The 26,028-nt window shown below is 40.3% G+C and overlaps 1 protein-coding gene across 12 annotated transcripts in view; it reads left to right on the top strand.

The window, feature by feature from the left end:
* Positions 1-26,028, top strand: part of PCDH9 (protocadherin 9) — an 892,742-nt gene that overhangs the window by 307,495 nt on the left and 559,219 nt on the right. Inside the window, exon 3 of one of the 12 annotated variants that reach the window (XM_073346331.2) lies at positions 20,068-20,206. The exons of the other annotated variants lie outside the window; for them this stretch is intronic. Coding sequence (XP_073202432.1) covers positions 20,068-20,136 — 69 coding nt within the window. The 3' untranslated portion in view covers positions 20,137-20,206. Of the gene's footprint in view, positions 1-20,067; positions 20,207-26,028 lie in introns of those variants that run through there. 12 annotated transcript variants of the gene reach the window in all.

Here is a 26,028-nt window from a genome sequence, read left to right as displayed (position 1 = left end):
ACCAATACCTATGCTGAAAATCTGCCTCTGTTCTCTTCGAACTGAGAGAAAAAATCCAATATTGTGTGTATACTTGTGATGAGATTTTTGTGTAACAGCTGTCAGTAGGGCTGATTTAGAACTAGCCATAGGCCTAAACTTCCCCCCTCCTTTGTTTTGACCTTGACTTTAGTTCTTTGACTTTGTGTTTCTTTGGCGCAATCTGTATACCATTCAAATATATACACTGGCCTCATTTATATTACCATTATTATTATAACTTTTTTTTAAGTTAACTTAATAGACTAGAAGGAATAATTTGTTGACTGTTTTGAGGTGTGCCCTGTGAAAATTCTTTGTTCAGTCTGTCATACTTTAACCATAAGTGTTCAGGGTGTGACAGATCATAACCAAATAAGGAAAGTTATGAGACTGCTCCCTTAAAGCCAACTTTTTGTTTCCTATTAGTTAAAGGCTGCAAGGTGGTGACACCATCCACTCTCTTTGAGGTTAATGAGGATTGATGAGCTCAGCACTTTGCTGGCTGTGTACTTAGAGTGGGTGCATTTTTTTACAGAGCATATTCAGTGAACTAGATGTAATGGACAGGGCCGAATTAACTCTCCTGTGAGGCCCCTGGGGGTTTGGAGTGGGGGAGTGGGCTCAAGGCTGTGGCAGGGGGTTGGGGTGCAGGAGGGGTGCAGCTCCAGCTGAGGGGGTGGGCTCTGTGGCAGGGCCAGGGATGGGACAGGGGGTTGGGTGCAGCAGGAGGTTTGGGGTGCAGGCTCTGGGTAGGAGTTTGGGTGCAGAAGGGGCCTCAGGGCTAGAACAGGAGGTTGGGGTGCAGATGGAGGTGCAGGGTCTGGGAGGGAGTTTGGGTGCAGGAGGGGGCTCTGGGCTAGGGTAGGGGGTTGGGATGCAGGAGGAGGTGTAGGCTCCAGCCGGGAGGCATTTACCTAGGGCAGCTCCTGGTTGGCAGCGCAGCAGGGCTAAGGCAGGATTCCCGCCTGCCCTGACTCTGCGCTGATCTGCTCCCTGAGGGTGGCCACCATGTCTGGCCTCTAGCCAGAGGTGCCAGGCCGCTCTGCGCGATCCACGCTGCCCGTGCATGCAGGTGCCACCCCCGCAGCTCCCATTGGCTGCGGTACCCGGCCAATGGGAGTTGCGGAGCCAGCACAGGGGGCGAGGGCAGCACGCATAGATTCCCTGAACGCCTCTCAGCTAGAGGCTGCAGGGGCACATCGGTGAGCCAATGCTCGTGGTTTCAGCCCCTGGGCTCCGAGACTTGGGGAACGGTGTCCAGCCCGCAGGGCGGAGACTTGCCGCGGGCCGGATGAAAAGAAGCAGTGAGCTGTATCTGGCCCATGAGCCTGCAGGCCCCTCTTAGCCCGAGGCCCTGGGCTGCAGCCCCTAAAGCCCCTGCATTAATCCGGGCCTGGTAATGCAGGGAATTAATATTTATAATCCTGAATTTTCCTGCTTTCTGATATGTTAGACTGAGGTTTTCAAGCTGTGGTGCAGAGAGCTCTTCTTGGTGGCATTTAAAGCATCCTTTGTCACAGGAGCGAAGCATCCATCGGCCATCATGTAATGACATTTGTTTTACTTGCAGCCCTTTCAGGATTTCCAGAAGTTTTTTTTTGGTCTAGGAAACTCCCTAAACAAATCCCTGTCTGCACCTGTATGAATGATTACTGGTGTTTCTTTGAAAATCCAGCTGGGATGAGATTCTTCTGCTGACAACAAGTTGGAGGGTTAGCAATCACACAAGTGGACAGAAATCAGGTTGCAAAGCAATCTGAAGAGATTCACAGATTCCAAGGCCAGAAGGGACCTCTGTGATCCTCTAGACTGACCTCCAGTGCAACACAGGACAGAGAACGTCTCCAAAATAATTCCTAGAATAGATCTTTTTTTTAAAAGTTCCACCTTCATTTGAAAGTTGTTAATAATGGAGAATACAGTTTGACCCTTGGTAAATTGTTCCAATGGCTAATTACTGCCACTCTGAAAAAATTACACCTTAAATCCAGTCTGAATTTGTCTAGCTTTAGCTTCCAGCTGTTGGATTATGTTATGCCTTTCTCGGCTCGATTGAGGCTATTATTAAATATTTGTTCCCCATGTAGGTACTTATAAACTGTAATTAAGTCACCCCTTAATCTTCTCTTTGTCAAGCTAAATAGATTTTACTCCTTGAGTCTATTATTATATTTAGGGTTTGGGGACTACAAGAAACAACTGAAGAGTCAATATTAATAAATATATAGTCCTAGAATCAGAGAAAGAGAGGAAATAAACAACTCAGATACAATACTGAGAGTTATAACCAAAACAACCACATCCTGTCATGTAACTGACAAATGAGTGTAGTGCCTAGTGGTTGGAACGGGAGTCAGGTCTAGTGGTCAGTAGGAGTCACTCCTAGTGGTCAGAGCTGGAGTCAGGAGCCTGGAGTTGGAACACAGGGTCAGAACCAGGGTCAGAGGCCAGAGCCATGGGTAAGAGCTGAAGTCAGGGGTCAGGAATTGGAGCCAAGGCTCAGACTCAGTTATCTGGATGTTAAGCAAGGAAGGGCCAAGACTGGGGCCAAGGCAGGAGTGAGGTTGGAACAAGGTGCGAGCAGGGCTGGGAACAATCAGGCAAAGGAGCCTTTATAGCCATGTGCAAATGCTCTGAGCAGCCACTGAACTTCTACTGCTGCTGAGCCAATCTGCTGACCCTTCAAACCAAGAGGAGTTGCCAACCAATCAGGCAGCCTACTACAGGCCAGCTGTGCATATTAGTTTGCCTGGAGACCGTCTTTGCTGCAGGCCCTGATTCCTGACTCACTCATAGCATTAAAGTGAGTGTATTTTAAACTTAATACAGTTCTAATATGATCGTGTTCATCTCACCCCAAGGAAGGTGTGAAACTGGGATTGAGAGGGGAAATGGTTCACCGTAAAAAGTGATCCAGAATATGGAGGAAGGAGGAAAAAAGTTTGAGAAGTATTATATTAGGCTGTTGAAATCCTTTGAAAATGCATTTTTTCACAATTTTTTTCTTATTTTTTTTTCTTTTTAATAACCCCTTTGAAGCTGGAAAAAAATCAGAAATCCTTCCTTACCATTTCCCCTCCAGAGCATGTGCACTGTAGAGCACTACAAAACATAACCGTTTTGGTTTTCAGACAGTATGGCTCATATTGAATTCTGGATGGAAGGAAGGGTTGGGAGGAAACTGTCACAGTAGCTTCCATTGATACATCCATAACATCTCTAGGCAGGTCTCTCCTCCTGTTTTAACTTTCTTTGAACAAAATCCCCATTTTTATGTAGTATTAAGCATGCTTCTAGGATATGAATATTGTCAATATTGTTTACATAAACACCAATACCACAAAAATGTGCCCTTGTTCCACAGCTGTATACAAATCTGTGATGATTTTTGGGAGACCATAGGTACAGAAAATCTGCAAGTCCCATTATCTTCAGTTTGGACTTGTGGGTAACTAGCACTTCAGAAGATAGGCCTCAAACACCCAAAACCTAGTTGCAGTGTTTGAAAGAACCTAGTGGCATACCACCAAAGAGAATGGTAAATAGCACAGGTGCAAGCCCAGAGCCCTACTTAATGTCGTTCTTGACAGAGAGGCTCTGAAGAAGTGCCATTTTCCAGCACTTTAGCCAGCATGCTTTCATTATGAATTTATATGGGCACCCAACTATGTGCAAGATTCACCAAAGACCCTTGCAACTAACAGCATCAAAGGCCTTCCTCAGGTCTACAGACACCACACAGAGATCATGGTTTTGTTCCTGGCACTTTTCCTGTATTTGGGGAGCAGCAAAAATAGTATCTGCTCTTCTGCATCCTGCACAAAAACCATGCTGACTCTGAAATGATTTGATCAGTGATGGTGGAGAGTCTATTGAGCAAGAATGCACCAAAATTTTCACATCAATGGAAAAAAGCAAGTTGTCTCAGACTGCTCCATCATCTTTATGTTTGTATATATGGACAACTGAGGCATCTTTGAAGCATGGTCTCCTGATCCTAGATGGCATGCAGAGCTGCATGAACATTTGAGATATGATAACCACTGTCCTTATAGACTTTTGGCAGAATTCCATCTGAGCTTGGTGCCTTTCCTTGAAACAAGTGTTTGATAGTGACTTCTGTCTCAATAATACTTAACAATCTAGTTACTTCTTTGTGTGTTGGGAACTGTGGTAGACTATCTATAACAGCTTTAAGGTCCCATGGGTCTAAAACCCAGGCCTACTGAGCTACCAGGCAGCTGGTGTCTCCAGGTTTCCACCCAGCAGCAGCTGTACACAATTTGTGTTCCATTTCCTATGGTCCGCTGTGGACAAAGATCATAGGAAGTTCTGCCTCAAGCATTTGACAGACAGCAGCCCCATGGCTACTGATTAGCACACTGTCCTACATAAGCCCAAGGGGTCATTCCAGGAAGTGCCCAGGCAACAGCATGGATCTTCTTTAGCTGCCATGACCATTCCTGTCCCTTGCTCTGGAATTCCTGGGTTGACCTGGGCTTGATTTGGGCTTAGCCCCCTGCCTCGGACTTGAAACTGACTCAGACTCTGACCCTTGTATTGACTCTGGCCTGGATCTGACTATGAACTTCTCGGCTCCTCCCAGCCTGAGGTTTGCCCCGGCCCTGACTGCTCTTGTTGGGATCCTGACAGCAGCAGTTTGAATAGACTGTTGAGCTGTTCAGCCCAGCAATCGATGATGGCTTTCTTGGCTGGGTGTAGTATATTGCCATCTGCACTATGGATAGGAATGCTACCAAGAGATATGCGACCAAAAACATTGCAATTGATCGTAAAAATGTTTACGGTCTTTCTGGTCTGCAGCCTGTTTGATATTTTCTGCTGTGTGTTTCCACCAATCATCTTTCATTTTATGCAGCTTAGACTGGGCAGATTGCTTAAAGCTGTGATAGGTGGCTTTCTTAGTGGTCGAAGTCTTGTCAGATAACCATGTTTTATGTTCCACATGCAGCGAGTCAAGTACGTGCATTATCTGAGTCATTTTTGTTGAACCAATCTTGATGTTTCCTTGGTCTAAAGCCTGGCACGTCACTGGCAGAACTGAGGGTTATATTGCGAAGCCGTCTCCATTCAGCCTCAACATCCATTATAGAGCTGTCTGATGATGGAAAAACCTCTGAAAATGTTTGCTGCAGTTCTTTGTATTATCTAAGAGCTTGAGCTTTTGGACCTTACATTTCTTTATGGTTTTGGCTTGGTGCCAAAACTTCTTGGCACATATAACTAGCTGCATTTTGATCTGGACCAGGCTATGGTCAGACCAACAGTCCGTACCTCTCGTCACACTGGTCAGTCTGACATTTGCAGATCACTCTGGCACAGTGTGAAAAAGTCTATCAAATGCCAGTGGCGGGAATGAGGATAAATCCAGATTGTTTTAAATTTGTTCACTTGCTGGAATACAAGATTGGTAATGATTAATCTATTGGCAGTGCAGGTGGTAAGAAGAGTACTGTTGAAGTTTTTGTCGCTAATGCCATGATGGCTGATATTTTTCCAGGGCTGTCTGATTACAAACGACCCTGGTGTTAAAATCTGCAAGGATGATCACCCAGTTGCAGTAAGCTACTAGGTAAGGAAATGGAGCAGGCATTGTTTGAAATCCTTTTATGCCCTTACCTCAGATTGGGGAGAGCAGCTCTGTCCCTGCTCTGACGCACGGACAGGATGCAGTGGCTATGATGAGCATCCATCATGCCCACGCCACTATGCATGCAGATTTTTTTACTGGAGGCTCCCAATAGCATCCTCTATTTTCCCCCGTTGCCACTCCCCTGTCACTGCAGGAATTGGTTTGAGACAAATGGCCTGCCTGGACACTGAATGGGTTTAAGAGGGAATTGCTGGTGCATTGGCCAATCCCAGTCTCTCACGCTGGCCAGACAAATGCCCAACTGGTACAGAAAGCTGCAACAAGCAGGGCAACTGGTGGGGACACAGCTATTTAACCCCTAGCTAGGTTCTAACTTGTTGCTTTGAGAAGTTGTACTTCTTCATACTAAGGGATAGCCAACTTCGCCATTTAGTCCATGGTTGGGACTGTTTACCCATAGTTATGATTAGGGCCCTACCAAATTCAGAGCCATGAAAAACTCATCACAGGCCATGAAATCTGGTCTCCACCCATGAAATCTGGTCTTTTGTGTGCTTTTATCCTATACTATACAGATTTCACGGGGGGAGACCAGTGTTTCTCGAACTGGGGATCCTGACCAAAATGGGAGTTGGAAGGGGGTGTCGCAAGATTATTTTAGGGGGGTCATGGTATTGCCACCCTTACTTCTGTGCTGCCTTGAGAGCTTGGTGGCTGGAGAGTGGCGGCTGTTGTCTGGGCGCCCAGCTCTGAAAGCAGCGCCCCAGCAGCAGCACCCCAGAGGTAGGCATGGCAGTGCCATAACATGCCACCCTTACTTATATGCTGCTGCCTTCAGAGCTGGGTGGCCAAAGAGTGGCGGCTGCTGACTGAGGGCCCAGCTCTGCAGGCAGCAGAGCAGAAGTAAGGGTGGCAAATACCATACCATGCCATCCTTACTTCTGCACTGCTGCTGGCAGCGGCTCTGCCTTCAGAGCTGGGCTCCCGGCCAGCAGCCATCGCTCTCCAGCTGCCCAGGTCTGAAGGCTGCACTGCTGCCAACAGTACTGCAACGCCCACCTAAAATAACCTTGTGACCCCCCCCCCCCCCCACAACTCCTTTTTGGGTTAGGACCCCTACAATTACAACACAATGTAATTTCAGTTTTAAATAGCTGAAATCATGAACATTATTATTTTTAAACTCTTAAGACCATGAAATTGACCAAAATGGACCATGAATTTGGTATGGCCCTAGCTAGTATGGTGGTGCTTCGGCACAGGACTGTGTAATGCATCTAGTGCGGTGTGTTGTGTTCCGCTTCTCACTTCATACCCAGTTTCCAGCTAGCCTTGGCAAAAGAAAGACAAAATATATAAGTCCTACTTGCTGGCACATAGCTTCTGCACAGTCAAGACTCTTGGAGTGCCTCCTCCTGGCACCAGCTGGCAACTGACCACACCTTGTAATTTCAGGCTAAATGTGTAGGGGATCTCACAGCAGCATGGGCCCCAGAGATGCAGTGTGCAGAACCTCCAGTGTGTGCATATGCCCTGGGGCTCACCTACCATTCCCCAGTTATGGGTATATAGTCCCAATCATGTATTTTATATATTGGTGGGGGAATAAGAAAGATAAACAGTTTGTTTATAGTAAAGACTCTGGAACTTAACCTGTTGTTGTTGAAAGAAACTGGAAATCTTTCATTGACTTAACTGAGAGCAGGATTGTATCCTAAATGCGTGCCAGATAAATTCTTTCACTTCTTTCAGTCTTTTTTATTAACTAATAAACATTTCAAAATCATGGAAATGTTACTTTTTTAATAGTTCCTTTGAATCAGTAATGATAGATATTAATGATAGATATTAGATAGATAAATATTCTGAGGAAAACAAATAATATTCCAGGGGCCATATTGTGACGTTTCTATGCAGTCCCACTGTCAATCATGGGGAATTCTACTAAGAAATATCTGACCTCTTTTGTGCTTATCATTTCTGTGCCAACTTGTGGCACAATGCACTTCAAAATGACCGACATGTTAAACCCCACTATATGTGACAGATCCTTAAGTGTTTTGCAGTTACCAAACACTGTGATAATAAATGATGCTAAAAAGAAATCACTATGTTTCAAACCTTTCTCTTCAAACACAGTTATTACACTAAAATATGTGCTGTTATTTAAGGTAATTTATGCTGTTTTTCCCCCTGTTGGTCTGTTCAGTCTGTTGTGGTATCTGGTATAGTCTTTGTCTCAGTAATTGCATGCTTAATCAAATTGGTTTGGATGTGTTCCAAGCAAATTTAACATGAACCAAACTTGACCAAGCATATATCAGCCATAGTGAAAAATGTTCTGTGCCCTGCATCAAATGTGGTTATTTCAGAATAAACAAATAAGTTCTCAGTTTGTTTATCATTGATATTTGTTTCTGGTAACACCACATTATTTCAGAGGCTGCACAAGCATAGAAGAAGGCACAGTCGCTGACTGAAAGCAGTTGTTGTCTAAGGCCTTGCTCCTACAAACACTTACATATGAGTCACTTTATTCATGTGAATAAGTTCATCTTTGAATGCAGTGTGGAGTATTTACATGTATAAAGCTGTGCGCATCATAAGAATTTGCAGGATTGGTGCCTAAACTATATTTGGCCTGCCTTATTTAGTTTGGTAGAAAATTTGCACTTGATTTTTGCTTTGAGAACACGACAGAATAAGGTTGTGTGATAGCCTCCCCCCCCCCCTTCTTCATTTTAAAACTCTTCCTTCCCTCCTTAACAAGTTGAGGTGGAGGAATAATGACATAGCCCGTTCACTCCACCTCCTTCGGAACTTGGATCACAGAAGACTGAGGACATTTGACAAATATTGACAAAAGGGTTCACTCTAGCTTCTTGATGGAGTCAGGAAGTGATACAGAAACATTGTTTAGGAGAGCAAAAGAGTTGCCAAAGAAATAAAATACAAGGAGCTTCAGCACTGGATGTCTACAGCACTGAATAACGGGGAATGCTGAAGTAGTGCTAAAGCAGTCCTGATGTTGGTTGGGATTTTAACGCAGCCTGCCACATGAAAATAAGCCTCCTGCCTCCTTAATTATAGCAAACACATTTTATAATGACTCTACTGATTTTTTGCAAGCAAGGCTGATTTTGTTAGGAAGGGTACAAGGAGTAAGTGAATAATAGCACAACTACTATTGAATTCCAGCAGGGAAATAGTATTTAAAAAGCTGCTTTAACAAAAGAAGCTATTATTTGTTACTGATGCAGAATATATTTTCAACAGTCCAAAAATAATTCAGTATATCTCTGTTTCATGACTAGAAGTATTACAAGCTTCTGTAATTTACAGGAAATTACGTCCAAAAATCTCCATAGAGAGCATGTAGCTGTTTTAGAATTCTTGTGAGATGAGGTAATGCTATGTAGCCAGTGCAGATTGTCCCTGGCATACTGAATATAGTGTTGGGAAGAACTTTAGGCAATCATTAAAAATAGTGGCTACATGTTAAAATGAAAGCAAATACTCCATGAATTGAAAGGAGACTTCTGGGGAAACAAGTGATAGATAAGTGATCCCAAAGTGATGTCTAATTGATAAAGTTACATGAACTATTTACAGCTAATTAGTCAATTAATTTTGCCATCTAGTTCTCAAATTATCTGCAAAAATGCTTTGACCTTTAAGAATTTGTTAGTTTAAAATTTGAAGATTTATACTGTTCATGGATTGTTCATTATATATTTATTTTGACTATATATTTAACTATTCATCATTCATTATTTGTGGTGTGATTAATTACCTATCTGATATGGTGTTATTTTTCTTTGAGATTAGATGATGATGGATTTTATTTGAACAAACGCTGGCAATTCTTTTTTTTTTTTTGCAGTATCCAACTCTAGTGTTGAGCAATTAATGTTGTAGTGCAAAGTAGTGATGTAGTCTGTATAATTGAACTTGATTTACAGAAATCCTCCTACATATTAGGAATACTTTTTTTTTACTGATCTGTCATGTGTACCACAAGATCTTGAAAAACTCCTTGCAAAATACAGATCTATATATATTTGCAGGTCATGTGATGTCTTCAGGTCCAATAATGTTCCTTGTAAGAATGGTTTGGAAGCAGCTGCTGACTACTTAATCAGTTTCAAAGCTCTGACTGTAAAGAGGACAGCATGGAGCCAAGTCCTCCTCACTTTACTCACAGAAATAAGTCCCATTGACTTATGTGAGTGCTAATCCTGTGACTAAGATGAGCAGGATTTGTGAGAGGATATTTCATTAATAGGAGCAAAAGATCATAAAAGAAAAAAAGTCCATCACTTGCAAACATCAAAATGCCCAATACAGTATATACTAAATATCATGCATCATTGTAAGCACCCGGAAGGTAATAGGGTTATTAGGAATAGTCAGCATGGATTTGTCAAGAATAAATCATGCCATACAAATTTAATTTCCTTCTTTGATAAGCATTACTGACTTAGTGAATGGGGGGAAGCAGTAGATGTGATATATTTTGATTTCAGTAAGGCTTTTGACACAGTTCCACATGACATTCTCATAAGCAAACTAGGGAAATCTTGTCTAGATGAAATTACTATAAGGTGAGTGCACAACTGGATGAAAGATCATTGTACTCAAAGAATAGTTATCAATGGTTTGTAGTCTAATTAGGAGAGCGTATCTAGTGGGGTCCCACAGGGATGAGTCCTGGGTCCAGGGCTAGTCAATATTTTCATTAATGACTTAGATAATGGAGTAGAGAGTAGGCTTATAAAATTTGCAGATGACACCAAGCTGGGCGTGGTTGCAAGCACCTTTGGAGGACAGGTTTAAAATTCAAAATGACATTGACAAATTGGAGAATTGGTCTGAATTCAACAAGATGAAATTCAATAAAAACAAGTGCAAAGTATTCCACTTAGGAAGGAAAAATCAAATGCAGAACTCCAAAATGGGGAATAATTGGCTAGGTGGTAGTACTAGTGAAAAGGTTCTGCATGCTATAGTGGACCACAGACTGAATATGAATTATCAATGTAATGCAGCGGCAAAAAAAAAAAAAAGACTAACGTGATTCTGGGGTGTATTAACAAGATTGTTGTATGAAAGACACAGGAGGCAATAGTTCTGCTCTACTCGGCATTAGTGAGGTCCCAGTTGGAGTACTGTTCAATTCTGAGCACCACAATGTAGGAAAGATGTGGAAAAATTAGAGAAAAGCCAGAGGAGAGCAACAAAAATGATAACACATTTGGAAAACCTGACTGATGAGGAAAGGTTAAACTTTCTAACTATAAGGGTAGATAAGCTCTGGAATAAGCTTACAAGGGAGGTTATAGTTTCCCCATCATTAGAAGCTTCTAAAAACAAATTGGACAAACACCTGTCAGGGATGGTCTAGGTTTACTTGGTCCTGCCAACACAGGGGACTGGACTCTGACTTTTTGAGGTTCCTTGCAGCCCTACATTTCTATGATTTTTTTTTTTTGCAGGGGGGAGAGGGAGGGCGACAAACCTCTGTTGGATCTGACAAGTTATAAGCACTATTTCATGGCAGTAAAAATATATTTTATTACGAATTCAAGCTACATTATTTCAATTTAACAAATATTTAAGATAATGTAAATATTCTTCAAGAAAATAAGCAGTTATAAGAAGCTTGTTATAACTTGTTATATTCACTTGTACTATTGAGATCTCAGAATATATTCTGTTTTAAGACAATTAATTCTGTCTCACAAAGTGGAAACAATTACCTTGAAAAAAGGTAAGAAAGACATTTTGCAATATTAGGAAATAGATATTTATAGCGGTGTTACAGGAATTCAGTTTGCTTGGGAGAAAGCTGAAACTAGGGGTTGAACTCAGTGGTGATTGTGCAAGATAATCTCCCACTGAAGTTAGTGGTTAGTAGCCATCTGTGACTGTTATAGAATTTGAAGCAGTATTTGATGTAAATGTCTCATAAATGTTAATAGCTGTGCGGATTAAGACCCAGACCTTCATTTGACACCAGTACTGAACTGGGAACCAATGGAGAGTGTGAAGCAATGGTGTTATCTATTCTTAGGGAGTTTTCTCACAAAGAAACTGGGCAGATACGTTTTGCATTTACTGGAGAACCTTTACATTTAACCCCAGATATAGTGGATAAAGTGATCTAGTCTTGATGGTTTAAAAGCATGGAATTGTTTGACCATATTCTCATCCAAGATAAAAGGGTGTAGCTTACAGGGTAACTAACGGTGGAAGTAGGCATTTCTTATCACTGTCCTTGTCACTACACTATCTGGTACAACCTGACTTTTATGATCCACAGTCTGGTTCTCATAGCTGATTTAGCAAAGGCGACATTATGACTTCATCATACAATATTACACGATTTTGTCTGTGTATTTATGCTTAAGTTTTACATATCTGCAGCCATTTGCATAGACTTGCCTTGTTTGGAGCATATTACATCTTATTTTTCCTGAAATACAGCTCATCAGTGTGATAATCACTATATGTAGTTGACTAGCTTGTCATGATCATTTTGTAATGTAATGCAGTGTAACACAACTTAGTAAGGGCAACAGTATTTTTCTCACTACTCTGGAATCCTTGTGCAATAGTTTCACACATGCTAAAGACGGGAGAAAGACATTCTGAGGTATATTTCTAAGGAGATGGCATGTTTGTACTGATCACTTTCTCCTTGATCACTTGGAATGCTTTCTGTTATGTTATCGTTGCTTCATTATGTTGCCTTTTTACATACTCTGCTTTTCTCATGACCTTTTGTTCATGTTATTCATTTATAAATAAATACAGCTTATATAAAAACTGAACAATACACAACAAATAAATGCCTTCGCTTTTTTCACTGCTCTAAGGTACAAATGTGCTCTAAGATATGCACCGAAACAAACATACAAAAAACTACTCTGAGAATGAGTTCAAAGTACTGATGTTCTCTTAACCTAGAGAGCCTCAACCTCAATTATCATCTGATAAACTAGAAATCTGCTAATCATGATAATTTATCAGCAGATATGATTTAAGAATTGCCCTTGAATCCAAGAAAAACTAGAGATCTTTGTCAACTCAATTGTATTCATCTGAGGCAACATTCTGATATAATTACGCCACTTATTTCCTATTGAAATGAATCAGACTACTCACAGAATAAGATCATGCACGCTTTGAGTGATGATGACAAAATCTGGCCACTGGTGTTTAGGATTTCTCCAGCTACCAGGAGGTCTGGCAGAACTTCTAAGGTAGTTTGGTTTTAAAGGAAGAATTTTATGCATCTGGAATAATTGCTGCATGGAAACTACCTGAGAAATACAAGAGTCCAATTAAAGTTGTTTGGGTAAATTTAACTCTGCATTTCCATACTTAGTAACACACACACACACACACACACACACACATATATTCTGCAGCATTCTATTTATTGTACTGAATCATATTTACCACTTTTTTTCCAGGTTAATGATTTTTTGGGGTCTGAGATTAGCATTTTGTAGAATAATACAAGAGTTCCTCTCTACATATGCGTGGCTGAATGAGTGTGTGCGTATAAATATGAGTGAGTAGATGCCCGAGTGTGTATGTGGATACCTGTGTCCAGGTGGGTTCATGCATGCATGCAAGAGGGTAAGTGTGAGTCACTCTGGTTCAGTCAAACTGTCATTCTGTACACAGAGAGAAAAAAATAAGACACTGCTGGGACTAATAAAAGAATGATATTCTTATAATGAAGAATAAACAGACTTCTATTTCAAAAGGACCAGATTTCCCCAAATGGCTGGTATTAAAAGAAATATCAAATATTCCAAATAGAGCCTCCCTACTTATCTTTCTTCAAGTTACCACCTTTCGAAATACACAAGTGGAATGTCCAATTAAATTTAGCGTAATTTAACATTTTTTTTTCTGAACAAAGTATCAACCCCTGCAGAAAAGCATAGCTAGTATAAATTTGTTTGCCCCTTCTTCATTACGGTTAGGTAAATACATTTCTGAGTGAGCAAGCTGGGAAGGAAGTAATGCATGGATTTGACAGGCACCTCTTTCTACCTCCCCTATATCTTTGTAGGTACAGGTACCACAGATCAGCTAACGGAGACTGTTTTCATGGAGCCTTAGAAGCCCATCATGAACAACATGGCAATTGTATTTCTCTACTTATTTATTTTGATTAATTATAGAACCATCTTTAAGCTCTGGCAGATTTACCATTTCAAGCCAAAAATAAAATCTTATTACATGGTGAATTCAATGCACTCTATGAAATTAATAGACTGTGTGGGACAACAACATAAAAAGCTAATTATTAACAATAGTCATCAACAATTCAGCCACCTCCCTATTCCATAAATTTGATTTCTCTCCAAAGCCTGTTGAAGTCAGTCAAGGATGAGGTCAGGCCCAAAATGCCCCCGAGGAAAGGATGAGCTTTGCAGACTTTATTATACCATTTTAAAGTAAATGGAGGAGGGGGGAATAGAAACGTCTTTAATTTATCTGCTTTGTTTGCTCACTCAACCCAGTTGTGAGTTTGGATGTTCAGCAAAGAAATGGACCTTACCTTCTACTTCAGTGCATTAACTTCCTTTTTTCTTTTTCCAGCAGAAATAGATGGCAATATCAGTGATACAAAAATTTCGGATGTTTTTTGCCCTTGAAAACTAAACCTAAAATAATATGAAAATCAAAGTCTCGGTATTCCACTGCCCACAGAATGTAAATGAATTCTTGTAATGTCATACAACTGCATGGCATGAAACTAACCATAGAAATGGGTGACATTAGAATTGCACATCAGTAAGTGTTTGTCTTAGTGTGCAGTGTATAGCCAAATAAACATCTATTATTTGAGACATTCATTTCTAATATTTGTTGTTTAAACTTTCCAAAAACGTAACACAGGAACACAATGTAATATCCCATAAGTCAAAACAAGGGGCAGCCAAACTTCAATCCTGCCTTGCCTTTCACAGAAGTACAGAAGAGCTGGTATCTTAACTGATGGATTGTTACAAGTTTTCTCTCTTTGTACAGAGAACACTGAAAATCTGATTTCTAAAGGAGACTGCCAGATCTGTAATATAATTTAAGTATTTATAACATAGAGTTGGGCAATAATTTAAACCTTTGTCAGGTTTAAAAGCATGCATTTCCTTACAATTTTTACTTACAACACTTGAAAGCATTTGATTAAAAATACTTTTAAAATTTGTTCTATTTTTTTTTAAGTTTTGCAGTTCTCTTTGCTTGGAAAATGAAAAGAGACTAATTATATTTCTGAATAGCTGTCTCTGTGCATTGTTAGTATGCCCAGCCATTGTGGTGTCTAGGTACCAGTTGTTACAGACTAGACAGTTTCACTTTTGTTTATAATCACTTTCTCATCAGTTTTACTGTTTGGTATTTATGCATGAGCACAGTGCTTTGGTATTTAGGTTGAATGCTTGCTTTTGTTAAACTGATCGATTGTTTTAAAAGCATTGTTTCCAACCGGGTGTGTTTGTCTATTGTTTTTGTTTTGTTTTGTTTTTAGAAAACACTTCTATTGATCTTACATTTTGTAAAAACATATTTAACAAAACTGAATTTGGAGATAAATTGGAGCTGTCATTATCCATTTAAATGTTATCTTGCTTATCTGATAAATTACCATGATCATCACTCCTGCTATGTCACCAAATTTGATTTAAGGAGCTACTCTTGAAGCCCTGTCAGAAGTAAGTACCTGTAAATGAATGAGTAAACTTTACTCTTAGGAGTAATTCCACTGAAGTCAATTAGATTACTTGTGTGAGGGAGGATTATTCCTCTGATCACAGATTGCTGGATTAGTCTCTTACTTGTGAAAGGAAAAGTGGACACAATTCTCAGTTATTAAACAAAGATTAAAAACATAGGACCTAGTCCTGCAAAAAGTTACTTATGTGTGAGGTTAAGCATGCATGTGTAAAGGTTTGCAGGATGGGGAGCAGAGACGAGAAGCTGACCAAGTGGAGGAAATTGAGAAATTGAAAGTTCTCAGAAGTACTGAATGTTCACAATTACTGAGTAAAAGTTCTCAGAAGTAATCATGTGAACTCCAGAAGTGGTTTAAATTCCTCTGTGGTTTCTGGAGGTATGTCTTTTATCTAGCTAGGCATTCTTAGCTATGGACCACATCACTGTAGTAACTGAATTGAAAAAAAAACAGAAGTCAATGTCCATCTTCAGAGTAATGCTTTTTTTCAGAAATCCCATTGGTTGTGCCAGCAGGTTGAAAATCAGTGTAATGCGCCAAAGATCTGGGAACAAACAGAATTTGAGTGTGTCCTAGAATTGGCTAGAAAATAGGGTGGTGGGAGGAGAGATTCAGTTTTGTGACTTTTGGCTCTTGGTTTTTCCATGAAATTTTCCAGACAGCCCCTCAGAACACATTGATTTTGAAAACAGGATTTGAGTGCCAGGCTGCTTTGTATGTTGTCTATTTGGACTTATCCTTTCGTCTGCCCTTCCACCTGCTCTTCTCCTCTTCTGATCTTAGCTCTTGGAACTGTCCAGTTCTCTTATCATCCTTTCTGGCTACAGCCTACACCTGATTTTTCAATTGCTGGAACACTGTATGCAAGTATGTCTCAAGATTGTCCCCACAATTGTAGAAATAGTGTGTCTATTTGTGTGTCCATACCCTATCGACTCAATCATTGATGTGAAGATGGAATTCAATAAATAAATGGATCAACGTATTAAAGTAATGGATTATCTGTGTCTTTTAACCCACCAGAACAAATTCTGTCTTTGTTGATTTCACTGAGGTCAGGTGGGTAACTGAACAGAGTTTGGCTCCTCATCAATTAAGGTTTGATCCAAAGCCCACTGAAGTTAATGGGTGGGTGATTTGAGTGAGTGAGTGTGTATGTGTGTGTGTGTATGCACACTTTGGTTTAGTTCCGTAATGCATGATGTTTGCTGTTCAACATCTAGTCATATTGTTGATAGAATCCCATTTCTAACAGAAACAAAAATAATTAGCTGTTTGTATGCTGTTGATATAGTTTTGAATTGTTAAAATATTTTAGAGAAGTAACAGCTGACACGCTTTCAGTTTTGTCAGTGTAGATGTAGTAAGTTGTGAAAGAAGAACCTGGCAATGCATCTAATTAAATGTATAGCTTTGTTATAGAAAATGGCTTTAAATCCAGAGACTTCTGTTATACAGCCTGAAATAAAAGATGAAATACATAATCATGTTGCCCTCCCATCCCCACATCATGTAAATGTCCCAGACCCATCAGACACTGAAGAATTGAATCAAATACAGCAACCAACTGTTGCCAATTCTGGAATCTCTGCTAGGATGCCTCACTGGTATTAGACATCACACAAGGCTGGATCTCAGTATGAATATCTGTTCCCTGTCACTGTATTTGACGCATGACCTGAAGTAGTTTTACAAAGTGATCTGGTGTGCAGTGTATGCATTTCTGCGATAAGACTTCTTTCCTTGTAGGGATGAAATCCCAAAATCAATGTCAGATTGAAATCTAAACTCTCCGAGTTTGGGGGATTAGTGGAAAGGGTTTTAATAAGTGTGAATTTTAGATTTTACCCTGAGAAATTTGTCAGATAGACCAAGTGTGAAATTCATGGGCGCAGATGGCTGATTAAGATATCTGAAGACATAGTACTAAGAAGATCTAAATCAAAATCGGGAATAACATTTTGATGGAATGAGAGAATATTCTCGGTTTCACCTGGATTTATAACACAGACTTTGCTGGCATTGAGAATTTGAGAAAATTAAGTTCTTTCCTGCACCTTTGTGAAACTGAATGATAACATTCCAACATCTCTCAGTAAAAAGAGCATAAAACTTAATTGCTTCTATTCAAGTAGCTATTTTTTTATTTATTTTTTTTTACTTTTGAACTACACACAGACGTGCGCACACACACACAAAGACAAAGTGGATGCAGGAATACTAAAATAGCCAGCAGAGTGGATCAGTAAGATGAAAGTCTTTATATATTGTACCAAAATCATTGCAGGACAGAATAAATAAAAAAGCACAATTTAGAATCAATTTCTGTCTTTTTTTTTTTTTGTTAAATTGTATTCATCAGGGCAATACATACACATTCTTTGCTTGCCAGAGTTGATTTTGGTAGTGATTGCCTAGAATCTCTGTGAATTAAAAGATTTTAGTTGTTACATATATCTACTGCAGTACTATATGCATATAAAATATACCTTTCTCTGATCATTATTGATTTATTGTCTCATCATGCTTACCCCAGCAATTCTGGCTTTGCTAAAAAATGTGTTTCTTTATATAATACATTTCATGTTGGTATTTAAGGAGCTAATTTAAAACTATGATTGGCAAATCATTCATGTGAAAATAGTGGAAAGTTATCTTAAAGGAGTTTTCTGTTTCTTGAGGTAACAGTGGAAGTATCAAATGAAAAGGCAGTAATAAAATTACTAATAGAAGAGATGGAATTTCATAAGAAGCCTTGTCATCACAGTAGCCGGGCCCTGTGGCTACTAATGTCAAACTGGAGATCTGTCTCCACTTTCTCGTATATATTTTAAGAAAATACAAAAAAATCTATCATAGTTAAAAAAACAACAACAACAACAAAAAGCCTAGGCTGGAAAATGACTGCAAGGGACAATTTGGCTTGGAATGCAATGGATTAGTGTTTCTCAATGACCAGTCTGTGGATCAGTGCTGGTCCCTGAGATCTCCCTCACACAGTTTAGGAAGGTAGCAATCCGGTCCCTGGTATCAAAAAGGTTGAGAAACACTGCACTAAATGATGTATTATAATGCGGGGGATATAATGCTTATCCAACACCTATTGAAGCCATAGGGAATCTTTCTGTTGACTTCAATAGGCTTTGGATCAGGTCCCCAAAATCCTTGTACTATCTAAATTGTGTGGGACATATTTTCCTTCACCTCTGCATGAGTGTGCAAGGGATTGGGCACAAGAGAACTTCCCCTCTTTTGCATACCTAGTGCAAGGTTCTTGCCCAACATTCAGGAAATGCAACTCTTCAGGGCTAATGCTGCTGTCAGTGCTATTTTGTGCCCGAAGTGTGGCAAAGTAGGAGCCAGGGCTTCACTCCTAGTTCTTCTGCTGCAGACAGAGCTGGTCAGTCACAGAGGGATGCACTGACTGTCTTTAAAGTCAGCAAAGTGGTTATTCTTAAATCCTGTGGGATTGTGCCTCAGTGAGATACCCACACCACCCCCAAGCCGAGGGCTGTAGCAAAAATGCTGCAATTGAGCTCAGTGACAGTGGGAGTTCAGTCGAGTAAAATTTGTCGAAATTAGACCTAATTATCAATTTATCTTTTTTGTATTTCCCCTCTTGCTTTATGAAAAAGCTTCTGCAGTCTAATGTTCACCATTCTAGTTAGAATTTAGCTTCATCTAATTACAATTGTGAGTTCCTAACAGTGCTCAGTGTACATAAAATAAACTTTGTTTTAGAAAAGAGCAGAAGAGACTCTACACTCAGGCAAGGATTATTGTTTTTATTAGAGATATGGTTGGGCGCGGGGAAGAAATGTAGTGAACAGCCTACAGTAATTACAAGTCATTGAAACAAAGTCTCACCAACTATAATACCCTTACTGCTGATATTTTTATTAAGATATTAATATATATAAGTATAAATTTCCTCTTAGCTCTGAGATACCAGCATAGGGATTTCACCACTAACCAGAAGCTGTAAAGCATTTAGATAATGAATGTATCTGTATGAGGTGTGAAATTCCCTTATTCACTGAACACTGTGGTAGAGAATGAGCATCCACTTTGCTCAATATTTTTTTAAACCTGCGTTCTACCACCTTTCCTTAGTGACAAAAAGAGGGTGTGCCACTTTTCTCAAATGAGAAGCCACACATGACAGGACACTTGATGGTGTTGACATTGGCAGCAAATTTGATGGACAGCACCAAACCTTGCTGTGGCCTACCTCCTGCTAATTAGCTGTTCGAAGGAACTCTGTGCCACAGACACAGTCTAATCAGTAAAGGACATCTTTGCCATTCACACTGACAGCTGTGATGCAGCTGTTTGTGAAAAGAATGGAGTATGTAGGGGGGTGAGGCTGAGGTTGAGGAGGATTTAGAACAAGTGACAGCTCCAGTGTCTTGCACCGAAGCCATCCTGAGCTATAATAAATATGCAGAGTAGAGAAAAGAAAAGGTAGAAATCGAAATGTATAGAATCAGAATGTAGATTAGACATAAAAGGAGAGTGAGAGAATGAATGAGAGTGAAAGTGAGAATAAGGGAAAGCAAACATGCTGCCCCATGAATACTTTGTAAGACAACTGGCGCTGTATTCTCCCGTGATTAATGCGGGCCTAGGGATTTACTTATGGATTTAACATACAAATCTTCATGATTTTCTGTAGGTTGTGTGCATGTCCATGGATATTAATGGGGAAGCATGCCAGGAAGTCCCACATTTGAGCAAGATGTAGAGAAGCGTGGCCATGAATAATTTATTGAGGTGCCTTAGATCTGATGGCTTTGGAGACAGGCTGGGAGGAGGAGTTAAAGAAAAGAAAAGAAAAGAAGGTACTTGCTTAAGAAATGTGTTGAGAGATTGGGTGGGGAATTAGATGGAGAGAGAGCACCCATTTGCTTGTCAGAGAGAGCTTCCTTTCTGATGCAGTGTGGTTAGAGGACACTGTTTGTTATTATAATTATTTATTGAATTGTTTTTCACTTGTACAGTGTGACTTGTGTGCTAGGTGCTTTACTGAGAGGTTTGAAGACAGATCCCTGGCCCAAATTGCTTACAATTTAAATGGGCAATGTAGAAATAAAGCTAGGAGCAAAAAATCAAGAGATTGAGATGGTGACATTTTGAGTAATGCATTTTTGTTAGTCCCATTTGATTTTTGTTTAGACTTTTTCTTAGGGTGGGGAAGATTATCACCTCTGGATGGAGGGCTAGAATACATTTGGATATACAAACCTCACAATACAATGATAGGCTGAGACAGGGGAGGACACTAATCATGCAGGAAAGTTCATTAATACTTGGTCATTTATCTGTTTCTGTATTCTTTTTCTAACAGTTGGTCTCATTAGGGATGAATGAACCAGTTCAGATAGGGTGAGAGAGGGGAGAAAAACCCAGCCCAATCTTTTTCCCCAGAATGCAAACTAAACAATTGTTGAGGCACGAGGGGAACAAAATAACACTAGTTTATTCCTCCCAGTGCTTCCTAGAAGCAGAAATATTGACAATGTTTCCATCCTAGACAGGAGCAGGGAGTATTAGAAATTTCTGGAAAGAGCTTGCTCTTTAAAAGTTTCCAGCATAATTTTACAAGTCGGACTGATTTAGATAGTACCAAAAGTTGGAATGTTACTGTGAACCAAACCTTTTTAGAATAACTCTTTATTACTGATTGAATGTGGATTTCACTGCATCTAATTTCTCTCTTCTCCACTGATACATAGTTAACATAGCTGATAGTACAGTGCAGTCAGTTGCCAAAAGTGTCCCAAAGCAGATGTTTCTACTGTTATTGCCAAGAAATCACACACACACACTGTCAGAGTGTGGCTGGCCCCTGTTAAATGAAGAAGATCCAGCTCCCCTGTGCCAGAGCAGGTGCTCCCATTTCACCAGTAAAGGAGGCAGGGCAGTGCTTGGAGCTATAAAGGATCAGGGAGATCCAGTAAGAGTGTGAGATGTGGTAAGTCTGGGCTGCCAGAGTCAGTTGGGAAAAAAAGCCAGGTGAGAGTCACTGGAACCACAAGGTGTTTCCTAGGGGAAGACTGAAGGCAAGGAGAGTGGCAAGAGGGGTTTTCTGGGTGCCCCCCCCAATTCAGAGAGTCAGAATTAAAGGGGTGAGGGTAGGAGGAGCAGCAGAGGGGGTTGCCTGCTGGTTCTCTGGAGAGCCTTAGCTGAGGGCTAGAGAGGGCTGAAGGCAGGGGAGCAGTAGAGTGGCTTGTGTGCTAATGTCTCCATACCGGAGAGTTGGATCCAGGGAACAGTGAGAGGGTGAGAAGGAGTGAGGGAATCTCCCTTGGTATTTATGAGCTTCCAGCAAAGAGGCTGTGGGGATTCCTGCTAGGAAGAGTGGGCTTCCACTTCTACTTGGAAGGGCTGGGGTGGCTGTCTTAGGGCAGAAGAAGAGAACTGACAAGGAGTCTAGGTGTGGTGGAAGACACTCGAGTATGGTGTGGAAGGGCTCCCAGCAGAGAGGCTGCTAGGGCCATCTGCTGAGCAGAGGTTTAAGGACTGCATGTGCTGGGGGTGATATGGACTGTGTTTTGGGGCTTTGTTTACAGACTATTTGCACTATGTTTGTTGTTAAACTGGCTCCCACGATGGGTAAGCAAGTGAGCCTGGTGGAGAGTGGTTGTGTTACCTGAGGTACTCAGCTGGGCACACCGCTCATGGCATGGCCTGCTGCAGGAGGATGTGCCAGTTGGGATTGCTTTATTACACGCCTTTACACACCTCCCTGATTTTAAGCTCATGTTAGATTTTACTACCTAGCCAGCTTCTTCATTCTATTTTGCAGTGGAAAAACAACATTCACTTGCCAAAAAATATTTATATATATATAGAGAGAGAGAGAGATAGGCCTAGAACACATTTCAAAGATGTCTTTGTTTACTTATAAAAAGACATCAGATAGGAAAGATGCAGTTATGCTTCAGGGACTCTTTCCCAATAAGAATAATGGGTATTCTTCCTTTGCTTTATAGTAGGAATGTTTCTATCATTGTTTTATTTGTTTGTCTATTATATATCCTGTACTATATGTGGAGAGACATGTAATGCCTTCTGGTGACATTGTTTATTTTCACTCATGACTTGTGGGATAATTCCTATTATCCTACTGGAAACTGTTAGATATTCCTCATAAATATTAGATGTGTCCACATAACCTCAGGTTTATCTTTCAGGTTCCATACAATTCTAATGATGTCTGTGAAATTCATTTTTAGGGGAAAGCAATTTTGCTCAGTACCACAACTCGTTGAACCCATTTGTTATAAACACTTTGTCCTTTAGATTAGCCCTTCTTTCTGAACGTGAATTGTAAGAGAATTGAACACATTTTTTTACAGATATGTTGATTTATAATTGTTTGAATAGTTTTCAGAAACATGGTCAGTGCTCTTTTGAATAGTTAGCATTTGATATCCTGTCTATATAACTAATCACCTAACTCAATTATTTAAATGAGACTATTTGTGAGTACCACCTAATTGTCACAGTGATTTAAGCATTCACTATCTCTCCCTAGATTTGGAGAGTGAGTATATTTCTATGTCTTCCAGATGGAGAACTAAAAATGTTTTAAAGGTTTGCTTGTACTGCATTTATAGTAACATTTGTTCAGTAAACAAAGTGTGATGGTTTGTCGTGCCACTAAAAGTTGATGTTCCGATATAAAGAACTTAGTTTTATAAGCAGATGTAACAATATTAAGATACATTCATATACTAGTTTTGCTTCTAAAGATTTTTTTTAACTATGGGTACGGATATATTATCGATCCATGGGAAAACAATATCCTTAAATGCTATTCACATAGTCTTTAATTTGCTAAAAGAACATCTTTGTGGACTGTGATGCATGCATGCATGAAATCAAATCTTTAAAGATTTACTGCACAGTTATGCAAGAAAGTTATTTGATGGATATGCTGTTTAGTTCTTGGCAGTGGTTGGATAAAAACAGAACCATAAGGAGCCATGAAAGTTAAGCTGGACTTTGGTTTGGATGACTTGTGGGGTGGGGAGGAAGGGGAGAGTACAAATTGGGTAGGGAGAGGCAGGGAAGAAATTCTCCACTCAGGCCTTTCTGTAAAGTGGGAAGATGGGTGACACCAATAGGTCCTCCTTGTCCTATCCCCACCATACACACCGTTTTGCTCAATGAGAGCAGAAGCCTGTTGCAAAGTTGAGGGAGGTACAGATAGTCAACATTTTCCAAATGTGGACATTTTCTTCTGAAATGTAGAGATTTTTGATCAGCTCTAGGGAGATGTTTAACCCCTTGCATACACACCCGACAAGCCCTTCTCCTACCCTCCTTGTACACAGAGTAATCTCAATTTGCTCCTTAGGGCCTGATTCATACCCACTGGAGTGGCAGATTTCATAATGATTTCAATAAGAACAGGACTGAGACAAGAGTCTTCTACGGTGTATGTGCCTTCTCCTTGCTCTGTGGGGACACTCTGAGAGAAGTAGCAACAGCTTCTCTTTGCTGTTTCATTCCTGAGTCCCAACCCATGGCCTTCCGGCTCCCCTATGGGTTATTGTCCTCTAGGGGATAATGAGGCCCCATCTTTTTTTTTGGGGGGGGGGGGGGCGGGGGGGGAGTGTATGTGCACAAACTGCATCCTGGGCCAAAGCAGAAAATGGTTGGACCTGAAAACAGGTTATGACATTCCCCAGAGTGCAATCTGGACTGTGGAACCATTGTGCCCCCTTTAACTCTCCTGCCCAGGCTGTCTCTTACACTACTATGCTAGTGAATTAGTTTGTCCTACCATCAAAGGGTATGAATTTTCACCAGCCTTTGTAACCTGAGTACATTCCCCAAACTTCAATCAAAAACACACTAGTTTAGATAAAACATTAAAACAAGTTTATTAATTACAGAAAGATTTTAAGTGATTATAAGTAGTATAGGCATAGAAATTCAAAACTGGTTACAAAAGGAAATAAAAGGTAAAATTGCAGTCTAATTCCTAACTTTTATAAGCTAAGACAAGTTTGAAGTAATAGGGTTTATCTTACCCAAAAACCAACAACAATCTGTGCTAACTGAAAAGTTTTTCCAGTTATGACCACTCTCCCCAGTTTAAACATGTCTTTTTCTTCCTTCAGTGTAGGTAAGGCAGGGGATGTGAAGTTATGATGTCACTGTTGCTTATTTTATATTCTCCTCCTGTGGATGGAAAGAGCCTTGCTTTGTAATGGGGATTAAGCAGCCCCACGGTGTATGTGCTCGAGCAATTGTCTTTCATGTTAATTGTAAATCTGCTTTCAACTCCCCTGCTGCTGAATGTCCAGTGATGGTCACTTAACAGCTGGCTGGATATTAGTCACTACTTTATTGTCACTGAAGAGCTAGTCTGTGGGCATTTCCCAGACTCACAACATGTTTCAGTAACCTACATATAGCAAAATCTCAAAGTCCTATACAATGATGATACATTTCAACAGGACAGTAATGGTCTACAGATTATGCCTTTTCCAAAGATACCTTACAAAGCATACTTTGCACAAGATTTATCATCATTTTGTAAAAGTGTTGACCATAATAGGGCAGACTGTCACACAGGTAGTGATGCTTTCCTGTTCTGCTAGCCTTGCCAGCATTTTTGAGGCTATATAGGAGCTGGGGCAGGATTGTACTTGGATGGCTAACTTGAGCCATTGCTTGGGCCACCAGGGCCATGGTACTATTTTTAGCATGCTAGCTCTACTTGAGGTAGCATGTATCTGTCTACCTGTGGTTGAAGCACACTCCCAGCTGCAGTGTAGACATATCCTACAAGAAGCAGGCTTCAACCTGGGTGGGTCTGAACATAGAGACCTAGAGGTTGGGCAGAAGCAGTGAAAAATCCTAGAGAGAAGGTTTAGATCAGACTTTGTTTTACTGCTAATTTGTTTAATTGTTCATAGTGCAGGTGGTGGTGGGTTGTGTGTGAGAGAGAATTTGGAATCTAAACAGAGGTTGGAAAGTCACCTTTTCATACTCACTCATGTGCGTGCACACTCTCACACATTTGAAGGTGCCAAATTCACTTGGGGGGTGGGGGTGGGAATTGGAGTTTTTCCTGGGGAAAAACAGTAAGGTTTTGTTAGTGTCACTGGAGTGCAGCTGTGAGATCAACTCCTTGGAGAGAAGCTTTAACACATACTCATGAGTACTTAGCATATACCATTGGGGCATCTGCTTTGCTTTTCTAGAGTGATGTAAGTTGTTTTAAGCAAAGATCTTATATTGGAGATTTTGATGATAATCCACAACCCACTGATGCCTGCTACAATCATGAACTATCAGGTCTCTTCTCTCTGGGAAATTGAAATAGTGACTCTGGATGCTGTAGATACAATCTGTTTGGCATTTCTATCTGTTTGTTGAGTTTGTGAGAGATGAACAGGAAGTGGCTATTCAAAGAAGCACATTTTTTTAATGTAATGTATCTGATATACTCAGTGATACAGTTCAAATATACATAATTTTCCTATGTAACTAAAGAGTCCATATGGCAATGCATTTTTAGTGTCTCAGATTCTATCTCTTCTAATGAATATTTTAAATAAATAAAAAGAAGCATTAAAATGGAAGTGTTTGGAGGAGCTTTGTTTTTTTGAGCTTT

This window comes from Lepidochelys kempii, chromosome 1 (assembly GCF_965140285.1).
Source record: "Lepidochelys kempii isolate rLepKem1 chromosome 1, rLepKem1.hap1, whole genome shotgun sequence".
In the NCBI taxonomy this organism is placed as follows: domain Eukaryota; kingdom Metazoa; phylum Chordata; order Testudines; family Cheloniidae; genus Lepidochelys; species Lepidochelys kempii.
Note: the sequence above shows the minus strand (reverse complement) of the source record. Positions and strands in the feature narration are given on the sequence as shown.